This window comes from Engraulis encrasicolus, chromosome 3 (genome assembly GCF_034702125.1).
Source record: "Engraulis encrasicolus isolate BLACKSEA-1 chromosome 3, IST_EnEncr_1.0, whole genome shotgun sequence".
NCBI classification, from domain to species: domain Eukaryota; kingdom Metazoa; phylum Chordata; class Actinopteri; order Clupeiformes; family Engraulidae; genus Engraulis; species Engraulis encrasicolus.
In genome coordinates, this window is record NC_085859.1 from 44,668,221 (window position 1) to 44,691,774 (window position 23,554).

Sequence of the window (23,554 nt, forward strand, 5' to 3'; positions counted from 1 at the left end):
TCCGATCTTAAGTCCACCTCCCCAACCATTAGACCACGGCTGCACACAGTAATGTATAGTTTATCAATGAGCAGATGTAGCTCTACCCAACAAAAACAGAAAGCATACATATTTAATATAATGTTTTCAAGGAAACAGGCTCTTATTTCTGGGCAGCCATGGTGCAATGGTTTGGGAGTTGGACTGTAGATCACAGGGTTGCAGGTTCAATCTCCACCCTTCCACTCCCTACCTCACTCCATGTTTTAAGTGTCCTTGATCAAGGCACCTAACCCCCAACTGCTCCAGGGACTGTAATCAACCTGTACGGTATGCTGCCCTACAAAGCAAAAAGGCAATAACTGCGCAGAGCTAAAAACTGAGTCAGTTGACTTGATGAAACTGACACTGCAATCCAGTATAAGTGTTTTTTGGGAGATTATTGGCATGTGCCAGTTTTGTTACTTTATATTACCACCTTTTTTGAAGATCAAGCATTTTATTTAACTTTAGGCTTTGATATATGGCATGTAAGTCATAGTAACTCTTTTTAAACAGCAATGCAGTTACTGCCTTTTTGCTTTGTACGGCAGTATGGTCTTGGGGTAGTAGAGCTCTGTTATGGAGTGTTGTTCCAAGTGTGGGACGTTTGATTTTCACCTCAAAAGCCTCCCTTGTCCATGTCCCTTATATCTCTGTGTGTGCTTTAGATCCGTAACCTGAAGGCGCGTGGCATGGAGTTCATGAGCGTCCCGGAGACCTACTACCAGCAGCTGAGGGAGAAACTCAAGCACTCCAAAGTCCGTGTTGCAGAGGACATGGCTATTCTGGAGGTCAGTGTCACGGCCGTGTGTCGTGTGTGTGTGTGTGTGTGTGTGTGTGTGTGTGTGTGTGTGTGTGTGTGTGTGTGTGCGTGCGCGCATGCGCGCAGGGCCGCTGACAGCTTTTGCTGGGCCCAGGACACAGTCACCTGAAAGGGTCCCCCATCCAATACATTACAATACACTGTAATGGAAACCCAATTTTGACCCCCCCCTCACCACCTGGGATTGGGACAAATGAGCCCCACCCCCTGTTGGCCTCCCTGGGAATGCGTGTGTGTGTCCGTCACGATATGCTGTTTGTCTTTCATCTCTTGATGTGTGTGTGTGTGTGTGTTTGTGTGTGTGTGTGTGTGTTTGTGTGTGTGGTTGTGTGTGTGAGTGAATGTGCGCCTTGTCATAGTGTGTATGTGTGTGTTTGCATATGCATTACGACATAATGGTCATGTCTCTCCTTATCTATATGACTGTGTGTGTGTGTGTGTGTGAGAGAGAGAGAGAGAGAGTGTGTGCGTGTGTGTGTGTGTGTGTGTGTGTGTGTGTGTGTGTGTGTGTGTGTGTGTGTGTGTGTGTGTGTGTGTGTGTGTGTGTGTGTGTGTGTGTGTTATTTCACTTTCAAAGATGAGCGAATGTGCAATTGTCTTTTATCTTTTACACCTGTGAGTTGGTCTAGTTGTCATATCTTTGACCAATCAGGCAAGTTGATTGTGCTGAGTCACAATGACTGACTCTTTGGTTTACAAGTTTATTTGCAACACGTGTGTGTGTGTGTGTGTGTGTGTGTGTGTGTGTGTGTGTGTGTGTGTGTGTGTGTGTGTGTGTGTGTGTTTGGGGGGTTAGGAGCTGAAGATCTTGGTGGACTATGATGACAACGGCTACCTGCTGCAGATCTTCACCAAGCCCGTACAGGACAGACCAACCGTCTTCCTGGAGGTCATCCAGAGACACAACCACCAGGTGAGGACACACACACACACAAACACACACACACACACACACACACAAACACACACACACTCGGGCACGAACACACACACACACACACTCGGGCACGAACACACACACACACACACACACACACACACACACACTCAAGCACAAACACACACACACTCGGGCACGAACACACACACACACACACACACACACACACTCGGGCACGAACACACACACACACACACACACTCGGGCACGAACACACACACACTCGAGCACAAACACACACACACACTCGGGCACATAAACACAAGCACAATCACTCTCACACACTCTCTCTCTCTCTCTCTCTCTCTCTCTCTCTCACACACACACACACACACACACACACACACACACACACACACACACACACACACACACACACAAGGACAGGCAACCAGATATTATTGTTAAATCATTAACAGCTCCTGACAATATCTCTGTGTAAACGTGTAAACGTTAACCTTTAATGTGTCTTTTGGAATTATCTTTCAGGGCTTTGGGGCCGGAAACTTCAAGTCTCTTTTTGAGGCCATTGAAGCAGACCAGAATGCCAGAGGCAACCTGACAGTGCTCACTCCAAATGGCCAGAACCAAACCCTTTGAGACGAACACAACACACAGAGAAAAAATATACACACACATAAATAACTTCACACAAGGCCTATACTTAACATATAAACACACACACACACACACACACAATATGCACAAATGCATGTTCACATGAAAGCGCAACACACACACTCAGAGAGCCAGATACGCACAAAGGCATGTACTCATGCAAACTTGGAAATGAACGCACAAACATTTACAAGAACGCACAAGGGTGTGTACGTGTAAAAAGACGCACAATTCAGGTACACGTAAAAACATAATCATCAGGAAGACAGAAGACACACAATCACACACATGCTGACAAAGAAGGCCTAAAGGCATGCACGCATACACACAAAAATACTGTAGGCGCAAAAAAGTATTCACACTTGCAAATACACACAGATTCTATAAACAAAATTAACAAATGCACATACAGGTTGTTTTAAGACATGACATATACATGAAACACAGATCACAAATAAACAAACACAGATAAAGCATGTCGGCATATACAAAAAGCATATTTGTGAACACACAAATGCACACACACACAAAACACAAAGACATGTATACTACGGACACTCAAACATGAAGAAAAATGACACACATTAATACAAAAATATATACCGACAAAACTACAGGTACACACTTGCAATATATAGCCAAAGACAGAGACGCACACAAATGTAGTATTAACATATTTTATTTAGATGTCTTGTATTTCATATGTATTTGAAAAATATTCCTAAGCACTCATGTTTTGTAGCTGGGATTTCAATTTCTACAATTGGAGTTAAACTCTAATCTACGTACACATATGTTTCTCAGATATTCTGCCGGGCATTACATCAATTGAATATTAACATTTAGATTTTATGTATTTTATTTCTGTGACTAACAGGGCATCGACTGTTTGATGTACTACACGTGCTTTATTCATTTAGAGTTATTCAATAATTTTGATATTGCTTATCCCTTGCATGATGCTTGAAGTCTATGGAGATGAATGAGCTGGTTTTACCAATAAGCAGACAAGGCCCCACCAAATGTAAGCATTGTAGGGCCCCCCTAACATCAGCTACGCCGTCAAGATGAATAACAGTCAGCAAAGTTAATTCAAGGGGGCCCGGTGCCTATATTTTTGCCTAGAGCCCCTGAATGGGTAGAGCCACTGCTGGTAGGATCACATCAATGACACGTAAAAGGCACCATCCTGTACCCAGCAATCACAATGCATGCTGTTTTTCACCCCGTTTGAGTCTTTGGGGTGGGCTTTTGAGAATGGGGAGGAGATAGCAGAATGGCTATAGTATGGCTAACGAAAAACAGGTGATTGGTCACGGTCAGCATTGCCCAAGGCAGTGTTGTGGCCATTTGAACCACAACACAAACAGTCTGGCCGTTTCTCCCCCACAGTCTTCAGCGATTTGATATGAGCCTCAGTCTAGACTAGTTCACATTTAGCCTGGCTTGTTAGGCTAAGGGCAAACACAGGCTCGGATTTGCATTGATAATTTGAGATGGCTGGCCAGTTGAGTGCATTTGTAAGGCCTGTTGTCCATTCAGTACATCGTTACTAAACTGCTATTCTTGCTTTAAAGATATGAATACACCACTATCACTTCTCAATGTCTGTCTTGTTAATTGTTTTTGCTTACAATGCATGTAATTGAAAAAAAATGAAAACAAAAAAACTTGCTATAAATCACGACTTCAGTTATTGTCTTATTTTATGAATGTATGTGCGCATGTGCGCGTGTGTGTGTGTGTGTGTCTATTTGCAGAAAGAAAAATACACACATAACTGACCAAACGGAGGGTATGAATTTGACTAAAGGAAGGAGCAGGCAGTTGGTATGACGGGCACATCTTTAATGCGATCTAATAATACATTTTCGATTAATAAAAAAATGAAGAGCAATAAAATAAGTGCTAAAAATACAAATCAACCGGTCAGAACCAAACAGAAACACTGACAGAGATTGAGGGTGTAGCTTAAAGGAACAGACCACCCTTTTTTGATTCTCACATATTTACAGTATTTCCCAGCATTATTCATGAATGTGCATATTATTTTCTTCTCAGTGTTTTCAGTACTTAGATTTATTGGATCAGAATTATTAGCATAGCTTAGCATAATCACTGGAAGTAACTGGTATCTTTAGCATCAAGCCAAAAGTCATCACTGGACAGAATTAAATTTCCGTTTTACACTGTGGTGAATTTTATATTAATTTTAAAATGGTTTATACGTACATTTGATGATGTTTTATTTTGTACCATAGACTTGCATTACTATGCCTAATTTGGCTATACTGTTAAACGGGGCAATGCAAACACATAGACAAAAATGATATGCACATTCATGAATAATGCTTGGAAATACTGCAAATATGCGAAAATCAAAAAAGAGTGGTCTGTTCCTTTAACTTGTGAAACACAGAAAAAAGGCAACACAAGTACAGCATGTAAAATTATACAGTATTAGGATTACACAATGGAGAGTACCATGGGACCAAATACCCAAAAGTGTTAAATTTAACCCTTCAATGAAGTAACTCTCATTCAACACTTAAGAGTCCAATTTTACCTTCTTTCATAAAATATAATACACTCAATTAGTGTTGAATTAACATCGCAAAATTGACTGTGTATACAGGTTTTCTGATGACATAGTTGTTAACACATGGCGAATATCAGTCAAAAATCTGCGAAGCAACAGGTGGCATTTCAGGGAGATAATTATTTTTCCCACCAACTATGGCTGAGCATTAACACGGCAGGATTGATTTTCAGTGGCACTTCCCATATGACAAGGGATTTCTCACCATGAGTTAATTAACAGGGCATATCTGATTGTCCCTAGCACCATTATGTGTGTGTTTGTGTGTGTGTGTGTGTGTGTGTGTGTGTGTGTGTGTGTGTGTGTGTGTGTGTGTTTGTGTGTGTGTGTGTTAGTATATTCTGTTCACGAATGCTACACATAGAGAAAACATGAGCCTGCAAAAGGGAGTGTGTTGGAAATAAAATTACAGTTGACAAAAGGCAAAAGCATTGCTTTGTTAGGGACAGACTTTAGCCCTGTAATGGAAGACCTGTGTGTGTGTGTGTGTGTGCGTGCGTGCGTGCATGTGTGCGTGTGTGTGATAGAGAGAGGGGGTCAGACGTCAGGAATAGCCAGTGAGGAGCAGAGGGGTCTGCCTGAGGCTGGCTTGAGGTTCTCCCAGTGGGAACGGCATGCCCTGAGGAGAGAACAGAACACATGACCACAAATGATACTTAAAAGGTGCACTGTGTAGGATGGTGGCCAGAATAGGTATTGCAACTATGCTGCACATGGAAACTGTGCTGCCTATTGCCAAATTTGATGTTTCCATGAATATTTCACGAGTAATTAACCCATTGATGCCTGATGTTGCGTTGCGCAACATTGGCCCTGGCGCCTGGAGTTGCATTACGCAACATTCAGGCTCATGAGATTTGAGACAACTTTATTAAAAATCTCTGTTTGTTTGAGAAGAATGAACAAATTCTAATGAAAGACGAGGGTCTTAGCGTTTAAATGCAAATTTGTGCATATTTTTATGTGCTTCAGAAGCTGAGATATTTAGGTTTTTATAGGCTGAGGGCAGCTTTTCTTAAAAAGGTCTCAGGCATTCAGCACCCCTTTTTTGCAGGTGCCTTAGGCGTCAATGGGTTAACTATTATTTACAAGTATGACTGAAGTACAGTAAGTAAATGATGCTTAAAGATTCAGAACATATATTTTTTTAGTTTATTTTCTAAATTTATGCTGGCCAGCCTTGAGAAGAGATGACCAGAAACGATTTTAATCTCAGCCACACATACAGCCTTAAACAAGAAATAAAACATGGCAACCCCCTGGGCAATCTTGTGTGTGTGCACGTGTGAATGTGTGTGTATGTGTGTCACTGGTCAGTTTCCATGAGTATACTGTATATGTGTAGCCTGGGAACTCCCATACTGCCTTTAGTTCTACACAATCGTTTTGATCTGAAAGACAAATCTCACTTGTGATTAGGTCTGGTGTTAACCAGGCAAGTATATGTGTGATGATTTATTTAATAACCAACTTTCATGTTGAAAGGTTTATTTATCTAGAAAATAGTTATTTAAAAAATACATATATTTTTAAAGAAGATGAAAAGTGGAGCTACAAGGGTACTGCTGGACAACGGCAATATTATAATGCACCAACCTGGCTATGAGGTAGGGTCTTGGACTGACGTCCAGGGCGCTGCCCCAGGCTCCGTGCTTCTGGGAGGCCGGGGGGAGGAAGCCCCTCTCTGGGGAAAGCTCCTCTGCGATGGCCCGGATGTGGTACGGCTCGAACCCGCAGCAGCCCCCGATGTAGCGGATGCCGGCGTTGTAGGCCTCCCGCGCGTATTTGTGCACGTCCCAGCGGTTCAGGACCCGAGACTCCAACGCTGAGGGAGATTAATATCAGAACAAGGATTCAGTGAGTGTTAACCTTACACACACTTTATATTTTCATAGATTTTGTTTATTATGTCCTGCCTGTTTATTAAAGTGCTATAGACCATTATTATTATTATATTACTAGTAATACTACTATGTGTACTATTATCATTTAGTGCACGTTGTATCTGCTAGTGATGTTGCCTATGGGTATGTCCTTGTTTGTAAGTTGCTTTGGTTAAAAAGTGTCTGCCAAATGCAATGCAATAATGGCCCCAAATAAAAATAAACTACCTGACTGACTAACTAACTAACTAATAATAGCCATCCTACCGAATGGAGCCTCGGGCAGGCTGAGGTACCCTTCATGGGTGCAGTCAGGGCAGTGGAAGCAGAGGGGCTGGATCATGAGGTGGGCCTTGAGGCCTGCGGCGTCCAGACCTGACTTCATCTGCCGCACCGTCTGGATGCACTGAGTAGGGTCCACGTGGCAGTTCACCCCCACGATCTTAGCACCTGGAGAACACACACACGCACACATGCACACACACACCAGAAAGGTATACTAAGATATGGCTTAGTTAACCTACAGGAAGTGGTAAACCTGCTAATAGATATACCTGCACACATTATTTGGTCAAGACAATGTTGACAATGTGGCTCTTCTATTAGATGATTTACCTCTACCACAAGGTTAACTTAACTGGGTTTAATACTGAACACCCTCGTGCTGACAGAGAAATCAAAGGTTACTTTTTTCACTGTGGATTTTTCAATCCATTTAGTTGTTACTCATTAAAAAATCTCTCTAAAGACACATGAAACACACATACACGTCCGCATGCACGTACACACACACACACACACACCAGAAGGACCTGCACACACTTCCGCACACAGGCACGGACTAGGCAAAAAATTGTACTTTATCCAGACTGTGAGTATTCTGTGAGTATTCTCTTGCTCTCTCGCTCTCTCACTCACTCTCACTATCTCTCTCTCTCTCTCTCTCTCACACACACACAAGTCACATACACACACGTGGCGACCTTACCTGCCTTGGCCAGGCGGACGGCACACTCTGCGGGACTGACTTTCTTCTTGTCCCCCGCGGGTGACATGCAGAGGGTGGCCGCCACCGGCTTACCACTCGTCACCAGCACCTCCACAGCCCACACCGCCTCCTCCACATTGGCAAAGTACTGTAGCACACACACAGACGCACACACACACACACACACACACACACACACACACACACACACACACACACACACACACACACACACACACACACACACACGTTTAGACACACGTTTAGACACACTAACACACGTTTTTGAGGACACACACTGGTAACCATGCAGAGACACATCACTGTGGAAGCACACACATACAGCATCAGCAAATAACACACGTTATTACAACTGTCAAAACATCATCCTATCCTGTCATGGAATAAAATAACAAAGTGCGGACTCCTCACTGTAAAAAAAAGGCCAAGTCTGGTACGCTGCATGAAATGGCAACATTTATGGTTCAATTGTACATGGTGCAATTGTACATGATGCAATGTTAAGCGACCTTGGGCGTTTTGAAACGTGAGATAATGTAACTATTATAATTATTATTATTACTATGTACTATGAAAAACAAAAACAAATACAAGTCCAGGTACCTCTGCCATAAGGAAGTCGATGTCGAAAAAAGGCTATTTGCAGACTCCTCACTGTAAAAAAATCCAAGCTCCGGTACCTCTGCCATGAGGAAGTCGATGTCTTTCTTGAGGAAGACGTCCAGCTGCTTCTTGATGATGGCCTTGACCTCGGCCTCGCTGCTGCTGCCCTTGTAGACCGGCGTCTGGGACACGCCCGCCGACACCAACGCCCCGCTCTCATTGGCCACCTCGCGCGCCATGTCACACGCCATCTCGTTGATTTGCTGACACTGTCAGGGAAATCGATATACAAGAAAGGAAGTATGAATGTACACACTCCATAGATTTTAATAATTTAATAGTGTGATATAATTGTTCATAATTTTACTTAACTTTATTTGTATTTATTTGTAAGCCTACTTTATTTGTCAAAAGTTAAAAAGTGTGTAAAAGGAAAAAAAACAATGATAAAAAAGCTAAACAAAAATAATGTTTCCGTGTAGGCACCAGTGTAGAATAGTCTGCTATACTTGTTTTTTTTTCTCTTCTTTCTACTTGTTTTTGCAATGTTGCACTCACTGTGATGTTGGGAACATCGGTGTCGATGTCTAGAGCTGAAGCGTAGAAGGTGAGGGTCTGCATGACGTCAGCTCCTGCCCTCAGGAACTCCCTGTGGAGTTGCCTTACTGCAGTACACACAAACACAACACAATCAAGAGCCATCACTAATGACAGCTTGGCCCTCTGGCCAGTGAGTGTGTGTGTGTGTGTGTGTGTGTTTGTGTGTGTGCGTGTGTGTGTGTGTGTGTGTGTGTGTGTGTTTGTGTGTGTGCGTGTGTGTGTGTTTGTGTTTGGTGCCCCGTGCAGACAAGACAAACATGGGTGGATGGACACACACGACACACACACACACACACACGCGCACACACACACACACACACACGACACACACACACACACACACGCGCACACACACACAATTGGCCCTGCCCCCTCATTTGTGCAAATTACACATGACATGGCTTACTATTTTATATACAGTATATAACCTGGGTACCAAACACTGTGGTTGTACAGTAGGCCTATATAGTCATTCATTCACAATGTAGGCAAGTTTACAAGGCTGGACCAGCAAAACAAAGTGAAACTAAATGGAAAAAGAATAACAGGCTACATCCGTCGTCTTGGCCCACCAGTTACTTGGACACAGACCTACTGAGGCCAACCTTTGAACGTTGCACTTAAGACTGCAGTGTGGTCTGACAAGGCCACACTAATAATAAAGAATGACAGTAAAAGTCCATGTTTCTTTTATGTATAGGGTGACATCAAATAGGCTGCTGTGTTACACATGTAGATGATCCTCTGTGTAGGCCTACTTTCACTGAATAGGCTATATGTTCATATTGCACTCAGATCAGTCCTGTTTTCAACTGGGAATTGATACAAAATAATATACCTAGGCATACAATAACATAGTTTAGATGAATAAATAATAAATAAACAATAAATCGACTCCAAAACAATATTTTCACTATATAATGATCATTATTTTAGTTATTTGAATAAAATAAACATTTCCGATAATGAATCATCTATAGTACATTTTCCAAAATGAATCATCCAGCCTTCTGTTCTGTGGGAAAATCCGTTTGTTTTCATATCGTACAGGTTACACCTGGCCCGCGACTTCACTCACCTGCCTCGGGGTGTTCAACCACGACCTCCGGGGTCCAGGGTCCTCCTTTCACGTAGCCTCTCCGTTCAAGCTGAAGGATATAGCCGCCGTCACCAACGACCACCTCGCCCGCATCCAATCGCTCCAGGATTCCCTTGATTTACCATGTGTAAGAAACAAGAACCATAAGTGAGAACACATCTTAGCTAACGGATGTTTACTGAATGCCAGTGGCTATTACACAGATGCAGAAGGACTGAAAAGAAAAGCGCAACAAAATAACCCATAGCTAAACAGACCGAAGCTATGTTTGTGGATGTTAGTATTGCAGCAGCAACCTACCTTTCTCTTTGCAGATGCCATTTCCAAGACTGCCCCGATTTGTTTTGATGCTTTCGCTGGGCTATGAGTGGTTAGCGTGGTACAGCAGACGAACTCTCTCTGCGCTGTTGCCTGAACGCTTGGTTAATTTCTAGCTACAATGTGTCCGGTTCCTAACCTTCAGCGGGTTGCTACAACGTACCAACGCTTGAAGAAGTCTGTTCCTTGTTATTTAATAGTTTCGCGGCCATCTGTCAGTTGGTGAGGGGTCATGGGGGCGGTGACTACTGATAGGGCATTTTATTACATCGGAATCCTTGGACCTCTGACTTAGAATAAAGTTTCAAACACAAACGGGTAATTGGAGTGCTGCTCTGGGTCCTCACCTTTTCCCCTTGGTGCTCATCAGTGTAGGGGCTCTCAGACTTGGTCATTGTAGTCAAATAAAAAAGTAAAAAAAAATTGCAACCTTGAGTGCCTCAGCATCTGCCTTCCTGGACCAAGTTAGAATAAAGTTTATTTAGGTCTGTGGAGGTAGCCTATATTGTCTGTGTTGCTGACTTAAATCTAAATGTGAAACCTTAAGATCATCACAGAAGACTTCAAGATTGGGATGCAATGTCTGTATGCCCATAGATTTTAATTATTTTATATTGTAGGCCTAGGCCTACTTTTTTGTTCTTGTTTTTCTTATTGTTTGTTGTGTGTGGGGTTCCTGCCATATTGTACTGGTCTGTGATGTGTGTTTTATGTGTCCTTCTGTATTACGTGACTGTGGACCAAGAGTCCGGAAAATAAACTGAATTGAATTAAATTTATTACGGCTTTGTCAATACGGATTTTCATGAATTGCATCCAGCTGCACTGTGCGGCTCTCCTTAGCCTACTGTGATTGACAAACAGCTACCCACCACTAACCTCTTACTGTGATTGACAAACAGCGACCCACCACTAACCTGATTGAGGGAGCACTGGCATCTTGTAAAAATGGGGGGACAACAATCGTCATTCCAACATATGATACCGCCTTTCAGATATGACGCCACTGCGACATCCCGTCATTCCGAAAGTTTGGTGTCACCATTGTGGGGAGCTGTCCATGCTCGTGGTGCTTAATGTTTCCGTTAGCGACACTTTCATCTCCCCTATGGCCTGGCGTGCCAAGGTCTGTCCATGGTGCTGATATCATGGCACTCTAGCCAATATGGTCACTGTGAGCTGCGTCAAACTTAATTAATCAAACGTAATTCATCAAACAATAATTCATCAGCACCCGAGAAAATGCCACTGTTGTAAAAATTGACATAACCGATTTTCAACAGCAATAGTTCTTCTCTTCTTTCTTGTCCCCCTTGACCTAACCATAAATAGGCCTACGCCAATGGCCCCCTAACCTCATCAAATGTATGCCAACGCCCCCATAACCTTGTCATAATCATGCCAACACCCCCTAACCTCATCATAAGTATGCCTATGTCTCCTTAACCTCATCATAAGTATGCCTATGCCCCCCTAACCTCAAGCATACCAACGACCCCATCCAACATGACATTGCAGATTATTAAAACAGTACAGCCTCATTATAATACACATCTGTAAACTATTATTGATTGTGCTGTATGATTATTAGCTGGATGATTATTATTGTCATTTTGAATGGGCCTCTCCAGCAACCTCATTTGTGACTGAGTGCCCCCCTCTCAGCTGTCTTACTCTAAACGCCTCCAAAGGGCCTTTCAGATGCCCCCTGGATGGCTGTAGAGCCCCTGGTGAGAAAGGCCAGACTAGAGGCCATAGTAGGGTGGGATTTTTAAAATAGCAGGATGGTTTATGTACAACTTTTGGAATCCCATGGCATTTGATGGTAATATCAGAGATTCTCTCTCTGGTAATAGGACTAAAAAGAAGTTGCAAACAACAAATACCATTGCTGCTCATCACTTCGAAAGTTTGATGGACTGTGCATTCAGATGTAGCTGTTAGTGGCTCCCTCCGGTGGATAAGAATGGCAACAGCATTCTTGGAAGGCCCATTATACGCTGTCAGCTGCAGAGGCCATGGGTACAGTGGAGAAGGACATGCATGGTCAATAAGCTATGTGCCTTCCCTGCTGTGCAGACATCAACTGAGTGGCATGTCTCTCATCCTATTATGAACGCATCCCATGGAATCCTGCTAACCAATCAAAACTCACCGTTAACAATAGAGTTCTAAATTAGCGTATTTAAATTATGGCTAATCTAAGACTACAAAATATCAAATAATATCTCATTTAAATTCAAAAATATGAATCCAATTTACTACAATATGGCTCTAACAGAAAGAAAGAGAAGTGGAGGAACTGTTAGGGATATACAGAAAGAAGAATGGGAATACTGTTACAAATGGAGGGATAGAAGGATAGAGATAGAGAGAGAGAAGAAATAGAGGTGTCAAAAGTAAAAGTTAAAACTCCTTCCAACACAAGTAACTGATCTGAGTAGCCAGTAGAGCCGTGTTTACCAACTAGTGATGGCCAACCTGGGCCCTCATTTATCAAGCGTTCTTAGGCACAGATCCTGTACATGAAGCGTGCATGCAATCATTCCTGAGCAAAGTGTGGGATTTATGAACAGGCCTATGTACTTGAACGTAGAAATGTGCCTAAATCTACGAACGCTTCAGACCATGCGTGCGAGTGGAAGAAACGTGAAATTGAAACAATATTGACCGTGCAAGATAAAGTTTGCTTTGAAAAGCAATGGAGTATGACAGTGTGTTATTTGACAGTGTTTTCGTTCATGTGTGTCTCCTTCTTTTACTTATTTTGAAACACTTCTGCCGCGGAAATGTTCCGCACTTCTCCGCACTTCCCGCCAGCACTTTGTGTGGCGTGTGTGTTCATGTGTGTCCAAACAGGGTGGCGCCTTCCAATTAACATGGCATTTGAATGTATTTTAAATTAGGGCTGGGACATTAACGTGTTAATTTCGATTAATTAATTAACATGATTTAAAAAGGGTCAGATTTGCATTTGAGATGCCTGACCACCAGTGAGTGCATTTGTAAGGCCTGTTGTCCATTCTGTACATCGTTACTAAACTCATTGCTGCTCTTGCTTTAAAGATATGAATACACCACTATCGCTTCTCAATGTCTGTCTTGTTAATTGTTTTGCTTACAATGCATGTAATTGAAAAGAAAGAAATTAAAACAAAAACAACTTGCCTTAAATTATGACTCCAGTTATTGTGTTATTTTATGAATGTACAGTATGTGCGTGCGGGCGTGTGTGTGTGTGTATGTATGTCTATTTGCATGAACAGAAATACACACATAACTGACCAAACGGAGGGTATAAATTGGACTTAAAGGAAGGAGCACAGACAGTTGGTATGAGGGGCACATATTTAATAATATTAATAATACATTTTCGATTAATAAAAAAATGAAGGGCAATAAAATAAGTGCTAAAAATACAAATCAACCTGTCAGAACCAAACAGAAACACTGACAGAGATTGAGGGTGTAGCTTAACTTGTGAAACACACACAAAAGGCAACACAAGTACAGCATGTAAAATTATACAGTATTACCGGACAAATAGACCCGCCGTGACGCGATTGAAGCGACAGAGAATCGCTTCTGTGCAGCAAGAGCGATACGAGCGATTGAAGCAACTAGCGTATGTCCAGGCAAAGCATTCAAACATTCCCATTGGCTGTGGTCACTGACCTCTATACAGTCATTGGCTGTCGCGGCTGGTCGCCGAACCGCGTCATGGAAAGTTGAAAGGATTTCAACTGCAAACTGTCGCTCTCTGCGTGCGAATCGCTCTAGTCTCCAGAATCGCTTTTGTCGCGCGACTCAATACAAAGTCAATTACTTCCGTCGCTCGCCTCGCTCTTGTCGCGGTAGGTGTATTTGTGCGGTTAGATTACACTGTGGAGAGTACCGTAGAACCAAATACCCTCTTTCGAAAAGTGTTACATTTTAACCCTTCAATGAAGCAACTCTCATTCAACACTTATGAGTCCAATTTAACCCTCTTTCATAAAATATAATACACTCAATTAGTATTGCATTAACATCGCAAAATTGACTGTGTATAGTATACAGGTTTTTTGATGACATATTTGTTACATGTCAGTCAAAAATCTGCGAAGCCACAGGTGGTATTTCAGGGAGATAATTATTTTTCCCACCAACTATGGCTGAGCATTTACACGGCAGGATTGATTTTCAGTAGCAGTTCCCATGTGACAAGGAATTTTTTCCCATGAGTTAATTTACAGTGCACATTGGATTGTGCCTAGCACCTTTTTGTGTGTGTGTGTGTGTGTGTGTGTGTGTGTGTGTGTGTGTGTGTGTGTGTGTGTGTGTGTGTGTGTGTGTGTGTGTGTGTGTTAGTATTTTCTGTTTACAAAAGCTATGCAAATGGAAAACAGGGAACTGTAAATGGGAGTGTGTTGTGAATAAAATTACAGTTGATAAAAGGCAAAAGCATTGCTTTGGTAGCCCTGTAATGTAGTAATGGAGTGTGTGTGTGTGTGTGTGTGTGTGTGTGTGTGTGTGTGTGTGTGTGTGTGTGTGTGTGTGTGTGTGTGTGTGTGTGTGATAGAGAGAGGGGGTCAGACGTCAGGAATAGCCAGTGAGGAGCAGAGGGGTCTGCCTGAGGCTGGCTTGAGGTTCTCCCAGTGGGAGCGGCATGCCCTGAGGAGAGAACAGAACACATGACCACAAATGATACTTAAAAGGTGCACTGCGTAGGATGGTGGCCAGAATAGGTATTGCAACTATGCTGCACATGGAAACTGTGCTGCCTATTGCCAAATTTGATGTTTCCATGAATATTCCATGAGTAATTAACTAATATTTACAAGCATGACCGAAGTACAGTAAGTTTAACAACTAATAATATCTATATCTGGATATTCAAAATGGCGGACATGGCAAAGACCCATCTTTTCATGTATGAAAAGTGCAGTTTTCCCAGTCATAATGAATACTTGGCTTTTGATAACGATCAAAAGCCAAGTATTCATTATGACTTCATTATAGGACTAGGTGTTAAAGTCCCTTCATGTTCATAACAGGTGATGGTGGAGTGGGGTTTAGTGATGGCCATGTGATGCCACCATCGCAGCACATCGTCAGTTGTGTATCCTGCATCATTGGGTGTTTCGGCCATTTCACACAAAACACTCTCATACAGGTTGGCCCACCACAGGCTGATCAGACCTGGGTGTGTGCTGTACGGTGGCATCACATGGTCACCTGGCAGCCCATGTTGTGTCCCTACGCTTCAGCCACAGCCAGTGACTGCTCTCCTCAGCCGCTGCAGACAGCTCTTTAATGGCCCTCCGTTGGGCCTGCCCTCTGACACCGACCTCCTTAAGAAGCCCTGTGGTGCTTCTGGCCACAAAGCCCCTGCAGCCCACCTCCACAGGCCACACCTTCACATTCCAGCCCCGCCCCTCTGCTTCCGCTGCAAGGTCGGCATACCGCAGCCTCTTCCTTTCATACGCCTCCCCAATTGAATCCTCCCACGGGACGGTAAGCTCCACAATGAAGACACGCTGGCAGGAATTGGACCAAAGGACCAGGTCAGGGCGCAAGTTTGTTACTGTGATTTCAGGTGGAAAGCGGAGCCTCTGATTGAGGTTCACCCGCATTTCCCAGTCCCGGGCCATGGTCAGTGGGCCCACCTCCAAAGGAGCTGGCTTGGCTCCCCTTTTCTCCCCTTCCCGGACAAAAGGTGTCTTCCATGGGGCAGCTGGTTGGGAAGTTGGAGGCATGGCATTGGTGGTTTGTCTTTTCTCCTCAAGTTTAGCAGCCAAACACTTCAGCACCTGGTTGTGGCGCCAGGTGTACCTTCCTTGGGTCAGGCTGGTCTTACAACCCACCAAGATGTGCTTTAGGCTTGCAGGAACTGCACACAGGGGACAGGCTGGTTCCTCTCCATACCACAGGTGTAGGTTGGTTGGAGAGGGCAGCACGTCATACGTGGCCCTGAGGATGAAACTAAGCCTGTTGGCCTCCATGCTCCACAGCTCGCTCCATGTTATTTTCCTTCTCTCAACACTCTCCCACCTCATCCAGCGGCCTTGCTGTGCCTGGGAGACTGCCTTGGCGCACCTAGCTGCTTCCTCCTGCTGGCGCACCTCTTCCACCACCATGTGCCGTTGTTCATTTGGCTTGGCCCTTTGCCATGTGGGTGTTGTTGCTTGCATGCCAAGACCACTCCTGCCATGCTGGACATGCCCTACTACATCCCAGTGCCTGAGAGTGGCCTTTGCTGCTGCTACTGCTGCCGATGGTTTCCATTTTCTTCCAGTAGCTAGAGTTGGCGCTGCACCTCTGACGAATGGATCCCGGGAATCAGTGAGGGTCATTTCCAGCCTTGCTTTGGCACACTTGTACTCTTCCACAAGGCTTGACACTGGAAGGGAGAGGGCTCCATTGCCATACAGGCCTATGCTGCTAAGGCATTTGGGCAGTCCAAGCCACCTCCTCACCTGTGCACTCACCAGCCTCTCCAGTCGGTTGGCATGGGATAGAGTGACCTCGTAGATGGAAATTGGCCACATGAGGCGGGGCAGCAATCCAAACTGAAAGCACCACAATTTCAGCTTTCCAGGGAGAGCAGTGTTGTTTATCTGCTTGAGGCCATTGATGGTATCCTGCTTGAGTTGCTCCACCTGCTTCGAGTCTTTGAGCTCTGCGCTGTACCAGCGGCCAAGACTTTTGATAGGCTTCTCCAGAACTGTTGGTATTGGCTCGTTGTTGACGTGGAACCTCTCATTTGTAAGCTGGCCCTTGACAATGGATAAGCTGCGGGATTTGCTAGGTTTGATCGCCATCCGTGCCCTTTGGATGTTTCCCTGGAGTTTGTCCAGTAGGCGCTTGGTGCATGCAGGTGTTGTTGTTATTGTCGTCATGTCATCCATATAAGCCCTGATTGGAGGAAGACGCAGCCCATTCTTCAACCGTTCCCCTCCAACCACCCATCTCGATGCTCGTATGATGAGCTCCATAGCCATGGTAAACGCCAGTGGAGAAATGGTGCAGCCCGCCATAATGCCAACCTCGAGGTGCTGCCAGGCAGTTGTACTAGCCTGGGCTGTGACACAGAACTGCAGGTCCTGGAAGTACGCCTTGACCAGCCCTGTGATGGTCTCTGGGACTTGGAAGAAGTTGAACGCTGTCCACAACATCTCATGTGGCACAGATCCGAAGGCATTGGCAAGATCTAGGAACACCACGTGCAGGTCTTTCTTCTCCTTCCTTGCCATCTGTATCTGGTGCCAGATGACATTTGTGTGTTCCAGGCAGCCTGAGAATCCTCCTACTCCTGCTTTCTGCACTGAGGTGTCTACAAAGTTGTTCTTTTGCAGGAAAGCTGAGAGTCTCTGAGCCACAACACTGAAGAACATTTTTCCTTCCACGTTCAGGAGACTGATCTGACGGAATTGATCTATGTTCGAAGAGTTCTTCTCTTTGGGAATCAGGATCCCTCCCGCCCTTCGCCATGCCTTTGGTATGATCCCTTTTTCCCATGCCACTTTCATTAGCTTCCAGAGGTACCTCAAGACTCCTGGCGTGTTCTTATAGAGCCTATATGGAACGCCATTGGGGCCAGGGGCTGATGCTGCTCTTGCCCGCTGTACTGTCCTCTCAATTTCGCTCCATGTAGGGGGCCTTGTTTCCATCTGGTGTTCAGCTGGTTGTATTGGTGGCATGTCACCCGGAATGCTGGCTGGCATATGTCTCTGGTTGTCGGAGTAGGTCTTTCTCAGGTGCTCCTCTAGTTCACTAATGGGTGCTCTGAGGGTCCCCGATTTCTCCTGGACGAAGAGGGTTTTCACAAACTTGTAGGGATCTCTGTAGAAGGCACTCCTCGTTCTCTCCTTCTTCTTATGTTGCTTTCTCAAGCATTCAGCTCTCCTCAGCGTTGCCAGACGCTGCTTGATGTCACCTTGCAGTGCCTCAAGTCCTTTTCTCTCCACTTCTGTGGCCCTCTTCCACTGCTTTCTCAGGCCCCTTCTTTCCTTCACAAGCCTTTCAATCTCTCTTTGTCTTCTGGACTTGTGATGAGATTGTTCCTTCGGTCCCTTGCAGCGCTCGCTTTTCACCCCAAATCTCTCTGCTCCATAGCTGTAGATGATTTCTCCAATCTTGTCCAGCTTTCTCTCTACACCTCCTTTCAGCCCCTCCAGGAGATGGACTATGTCAGTGTTGATGGTTTCCCACTCCTTTTTCTGGCAAGATTTAGGCCACAAGATTTGAGGCTTTCGTCCCTCCATCTTCCTCTCTACTGCGGTCTGTGGCTGGGTGGGCTCCGGGCTCATCTCTGTGGGTGGATACATGCCTGGTTGAGCTTCGTCTGGGGTTCTGATACCCTGTGGTCTGTGGTGAGTGTCCTGCCGCTGGGCTTCAATCGACTGATTTGCCCTACCTCTGAGAAAGTAGTGGTCAATGCGAGGCCCCTCGCCAAGCTCTCTCAAGCATTTCTTCCTGCCCTGATGGATCTTGAGACCCTTCTCGGATGTTATCTTTTTCCAGCCACAGATGCAGCTTTGTAACTTGTGTCCCGCCAAAGCTGCTGTTCCATCACCTGCCGTGCTAAACATTTGACTCGTTGTCGTTTCCGTTGCAAGGTTTATTACCATGTGGTCAGCCGATGAGTCATCTTCCGCCCCCACTCTCGCAGACTCCAGGGGTATTTTTCCTTTCGAACTTTTCGTAGCCGTATTGGGTGGAACCGAATCACTGTTTAGTGACCGGATCCTGCCAACATGGATAGCTAGCCCATGCAGCCAAGTATTCATTATGAATATTGAATATTGAATGAATATTGTTACTGTCCATTCAATATATCGCCACCTTTCAAAAAAACATATTTTATATTCATTTGTTTTTCGTTAAAAAATATAAATCAGTACTACTGGTCAGTCTCCATGGGTATATGTGTATGATAAATTATTTAATAACCAACTTTAATGTTGAAATGTTTATTTATCTAGAAAATAGTGGTTTAAAAATAATAATTAAATGTAATAATTTCTGCTGGTAATGCACCAACCTGGCTCGGAGGTAGGGTCTTGGACTGACGTCCAGGGCACTGCCCCAGGCTCCGTGCTTCTGGGAGGCCGGGGGGAGGAAGCCCCTCTCTGGGGAAAGCTCCTCTGCGATGGCCCGGATGTGGTACGGCTCGAACCCGCAGCAGCCCCCGATGTAGCGGATGCCGGCGTTGTAGGCCTCCCGCGCGTACTTGTGCACGTCCCAGCGGTTCAGGGCCCGAGACTCTAACGCTGAGGGAGATTAATATCAGAACAAGGATTCAGTGGGTGTAAACCTTACACACACTTTCACACTTTAGGCCTGGATACTTATTTGTAGGTATATTCATAGGATTTTCATAAATGTAGCTTAAAATGTCCTGCCTGGGAATTGGAGAAGTAAACAAACAAAAAAAAGCCTGAGGCCAACTCTGGTACGCTGCATGAAATGGCAACATTTATGTTTCAATTGTAGGCCTACATGGTGCAATGTTAAGTGACCTTGGGCGTTTTGAAACGTGAGATAAAGTGAAACTATTATAATTATCATTATTATTATTATTATTATTATTATTATTATTATTATTATTATTATTATGTGCACTGCACTATTATGATTTAGTGCACTTTGTATCGGCTAGTGATGCTGGCTATATTTATGTCCTCGATTGAAAGTCGCTTTGGTTAAAAAGTGTCTGCCAAATGCAATCCAATAATGGCCCCAAATAAAAATAAGCTATCTGATTGGCTGATTAACAAACTAATAATAGCCATCCTACCGAATGGAGCCTCGGGCAGGCTGAGGTAGCCCTCGCAGGTGCAGTCGGGGCAGTGGAAGCAGAGGGGCTGGATCATGAGGTGGGCCTTGAGGCCTGCGGCGTCCAGACCTGACTTCATCTGCTGCACCGTCTGGATGCACTGAGTAGGGTCCACGTGGCAGTTCACCCCCACGATCTTAGCACCTGGAGAACAAGCACACACACACACAGGGGGGTATACCAAGAATATGGTTCAGTGATAAACCAGACTTAGTTAACCTACGTTAAGTGGTAAACCTGCTACACCTGCAGGCATCATTTGGTCAAGACAACGTGGACAATGTGGCTCTTCTATTAGATGATTTACCTCTACCACAAGGTTAACTTAACCGGGTTGAATACTGAACCAACTTCTTAGTATGCCCCACTTGCTGACAGAGAAATCAAAGGTTGCTTTTTTCACTGTGGATGTTTCAATCCATTTAGTTGTTACTCATTAAAAAAATCTGTCTGAAAAAAAGACACATAAAACACACATACACATCCGCATGCACACACACACACACACATACACACACCAGAAGAACCTGCACACACTTCCACACACAGGCACGGACTAGGCAAGAAATTGTACTTTATCCAGACTGCAAGCATTCTACACAAAAGTCTCTCTCTCTCTCTCTCTCTCTCTCTCTCTCTCTCTCTCTCTCTCTCTCTCACACACACACGTGGGTGACCTTACCTGCCTTGGCCAGGCGGACGGCACACTCTGCGGGACTGACTTTCTTCTTGTCCCCCGCGGGTGACATGCAGAGGGTGGCCGCCACCGGCTTACCACTCGTCACCAGCACCTCCACAGCCCACACCGCCTCCTCCACATTGGCAAAGTACTGTAGCACACACACAGGCACGCACACGCACACACACACATCACTGGAAGCACACGCACAGCATCATCTTTAAACTGTTTTAGCTAGCTGCAGCAAATAACACACGCTATTTCAACTGTCGAAACGTCATCCTATCCTGCCATGAAATAAATGACTCCTCACTCTAAAAAAATCCAATCTCCGGTACCTCTGCCATGAGGAAGTCGATGTCCTTCTTGAGGAAGACGTCCAGCTGCTTCTTGATGATGGCCTTGACCTCGGCCTCGCTGCTGCTGCCCTTGTAGACCGGCGTCTGGGACACGCCCGCCGACACCAACGCCCCGCTCTCATTGGCCACCTCGCGCGCCATGTCACACGCCATCTCGTTGATTTGCTGACACTGTCAGGGAAGTCGATATACAAGAAAGGAAGTATGAATGTACACTCCACAGATTTTAATAATTTCATAGTTGTGATATAATTGTTCATAGTCTTACTTCACTTTATTTCTATTTATTTGTACTTTATTTGTCAAAAGTTAAAATGTGTGTGCAAATTTAAGGAGGAATTAAAGGGGAAAAAAACAATAATAAAAAAGCTAGACAAAAGTAATGTTTCCGTGTAGGCACCAGTGTAGAATAGTCTGCTATACTTGGGGGTTTTCTTCTTCTTTCTACTTGTTTTTGCAATTTTGCACTCACTGTGATGTTGGGAACATCGGTGTCGAAGTCTAGAGCTGAAGCGTAGAAGGTGAGGGTCTGCATGACGTCAGCTCCTGCCCTCAGGAACTCCCTGTGGAGTTGCCTTACTGCAGTACACACAAACACAAACACAACACAAGCAAGAGCCATCAGTAATGACAGCTTGGCCCTCTGGCCAGTGCGAAATTTGCACTTCATGGTGTGTGTGTGTGTGTGTGTGTGTGTGTGTGTGTGTGTGTGTGTGTGTGTGTGTGTGTGTGTGTGTGTGTGTGTGTGTGTGTGTGTGTGTGTGTGTTTGGTGCCCCCTGCAGACAAGACAAACATGTGTGGGTGGACAAACACACGCACACACACACACACACACAGTGGTGTAGTGGGGATTTGTAAAGTGGGGGTACGCAAATTTTCACGTCATCAAATAGTTAGGCAACTTATCAAGTTTGGTCAATCACCTGCAATACTGCTATGTGATCATTCATGAATATCATTGATGACCATTGATGAATATTATCATTCAGATCAGTCCTGTTTGAGGCAAAATAATAATGTAGACCTCGGCCTACAATAAAATAGTTTAGATAAATAAATAATAAATAAATCGACTAAAAAACAATAGGCTAGCCTATTTTCACTTTATAGCCTACTTATCATTATTTTAGTTTATTATCTTAGTTTACATTTTCCATTATGAATCATGATATATTTTCCAAAATGAATCTAGCATCAGTGGGAAAACCCGTTTGTTTTCACATCGTACTAGGCTACCCATAGGCCTACAGGTTACGCGTGGTTAGAGGTGTCAAAAGTAAAAGCAAAACTTTAAAAAAAAAGTTTCCTTCAAAAACAAGTAGGCTAACTTATCGTATATCTGTGTAGGGCCTACTTGTCTTGTGGTCAGCTAACTCTGCACCGGTTGGATCAAGTTCATGGTGGGTCCTTGTTAGGTTTTCAGTGTATTTCAGTAACAACACAGTCTATCTCATTAGGTACAATGGTGTAAATGGTGTAACAGCTATGTAATGCCATGTGCTAGTGTTGTTATTACACCACAGAAGTAGCCTACTTTTACTTTTGACACCTCTGCGCCTGGCCCTCGACTTCACGCACCAGCCTCAGGGTGTTCCACCACTACCTCCGGGGTCCAGGGTCCTCCCTTCACGTAGCCTCTCCGCTCAAGCTGAAGGATATAGCCGCCGTCACCAACGACCACCTCGCCCGCATCCAATCGCTCCAGGATTCCCTTGATTTACCATGTGTAATAAACAAGATGAGTGAGAACATAGCTTAGCTATCGGTCCGGATGTTTACTGAATGCCAGTGGCTATTATCGGCAAGACAGATGCAATAGGACAGAAAAGAAAAGCGCAACAAAATATAACGCATAGCTAAACAGAGCGAATCTATGTTCGTGGATGTAGTAGGCTGTTGCAGCAGCACCGCAGCCTACCTTTCTCTTAGCAGATGCCATTTCCAAAACTGCGCCTATTTGTTTTGATGCTTTCGCTGTGCTATGAGTGATCAGCGTGGTCCAGTAGGCTAGACTTGTCTCTACGCTTGGTTAATTTCTAGCTGAAATGTGTCCAGTTCCTAACCTTCAGCGGACTGCTACAATGTACTAACACTTGAAGTCTGTTGCTGCTAAATAGATTTCGCGGCCATCTGTCAGTTGGTGAGGGAGGGGATTCAAGGTCAAGGGGGTGGTGACTACTTG

General features: G+C 44.5%; 3 protein-coding genes across 3 annotated transcripts in view; 1 reads left to right on the forward strand and 2 right to left on the reverse strand.

The window, feature by feature from the left end:
• hpdb (4-hydroxyphenylpyruvate dioxygenase b) overlaps window positions 1-2,946 on the forward strand; it is a 12,776-nt gene extending 9,830 nt beyond the window's left edge. The window contains exons 12-14 of the mRNA XM_063194524.1: window positions 690-812; window positions 1,641-1,757; window positions 2,274-2,946. Coding sequence (XP_063050594.1) covers window positions 690-812; window positions 1,641-1,757; window positions 2,274-2,384 — 351 coding nt within the window. The 3' untranslated portion in view covers window positions 2,385-2,946. The remainder of the gene's footprint in view (window positions 1-689; window positions 813-1,640; window positions 1,758-2,273) is intronic.
• Window positions 2,947-5,309: 2,363 nt separating this feature from the next.
• LOC134445448 (betaine--homocysteine S-methyltransferase 1-like) lies at window positions 5,310-10,746 on the reverse strand. The gene is made up of 8 exons (XM_063194525.1): window positions 10,496-10,746; window positions 10,175-10,307; window positions 9,055-9,161; window positions 8,574-8,765; window positions 7,873-8,020; window positions 7,152-7,334; window positions 6,598-6,826; window positions 5,310-5,620 (listed from the first exon to the last, which is right to left on the reverse strand). The coding sequence occupies exons 1-8, from the start codon at window positions 10,514-10,516 to the stop codon at window positions 5,539-5,541; spliced, it is 1,095 nt and encodes a 364-aa protein (XP_063050595.1). The 5' UTR covers window positions 10,517-10,746; the 3' UTR covers window positions 5,310-5,538.
• A 3,101-nt stretch (window positions 10,747-13,847) lies between these two features.
• On the reverse strand, window positions 13,848-23,506 carry LOC134446202 (betaine--homocysteine S-methyltransferase 1-like). The gene is made up of 8 exons (XM_063195515.1): window positions 23,291-23,506; window positions 22,951-23,083; window positions 21,844-21,950; window positions 21,351-21,542; window positions 21,016-21,163; window positions 20,295-20,477; window positions 19,539-19,767; window positions 13,848-15,166 (listed from the first exon to the last, which is right to left on the reverse strand). The coding sequence occupies exons 1-8, from the start codon at window positions 23,309-23,311 to the stop codon at window positions 15,085-15,087; spliced, it is 1,095 nt and encodes a 364-aa protein (XP_063051585.1). The 5' UTR covers window positions 23,312-23,506; the 3' UTR covers window positions 13,848-15,084.
• Between the last annotated feature and the right edge of the window lie 48 nt (window positions 23,507-23,554).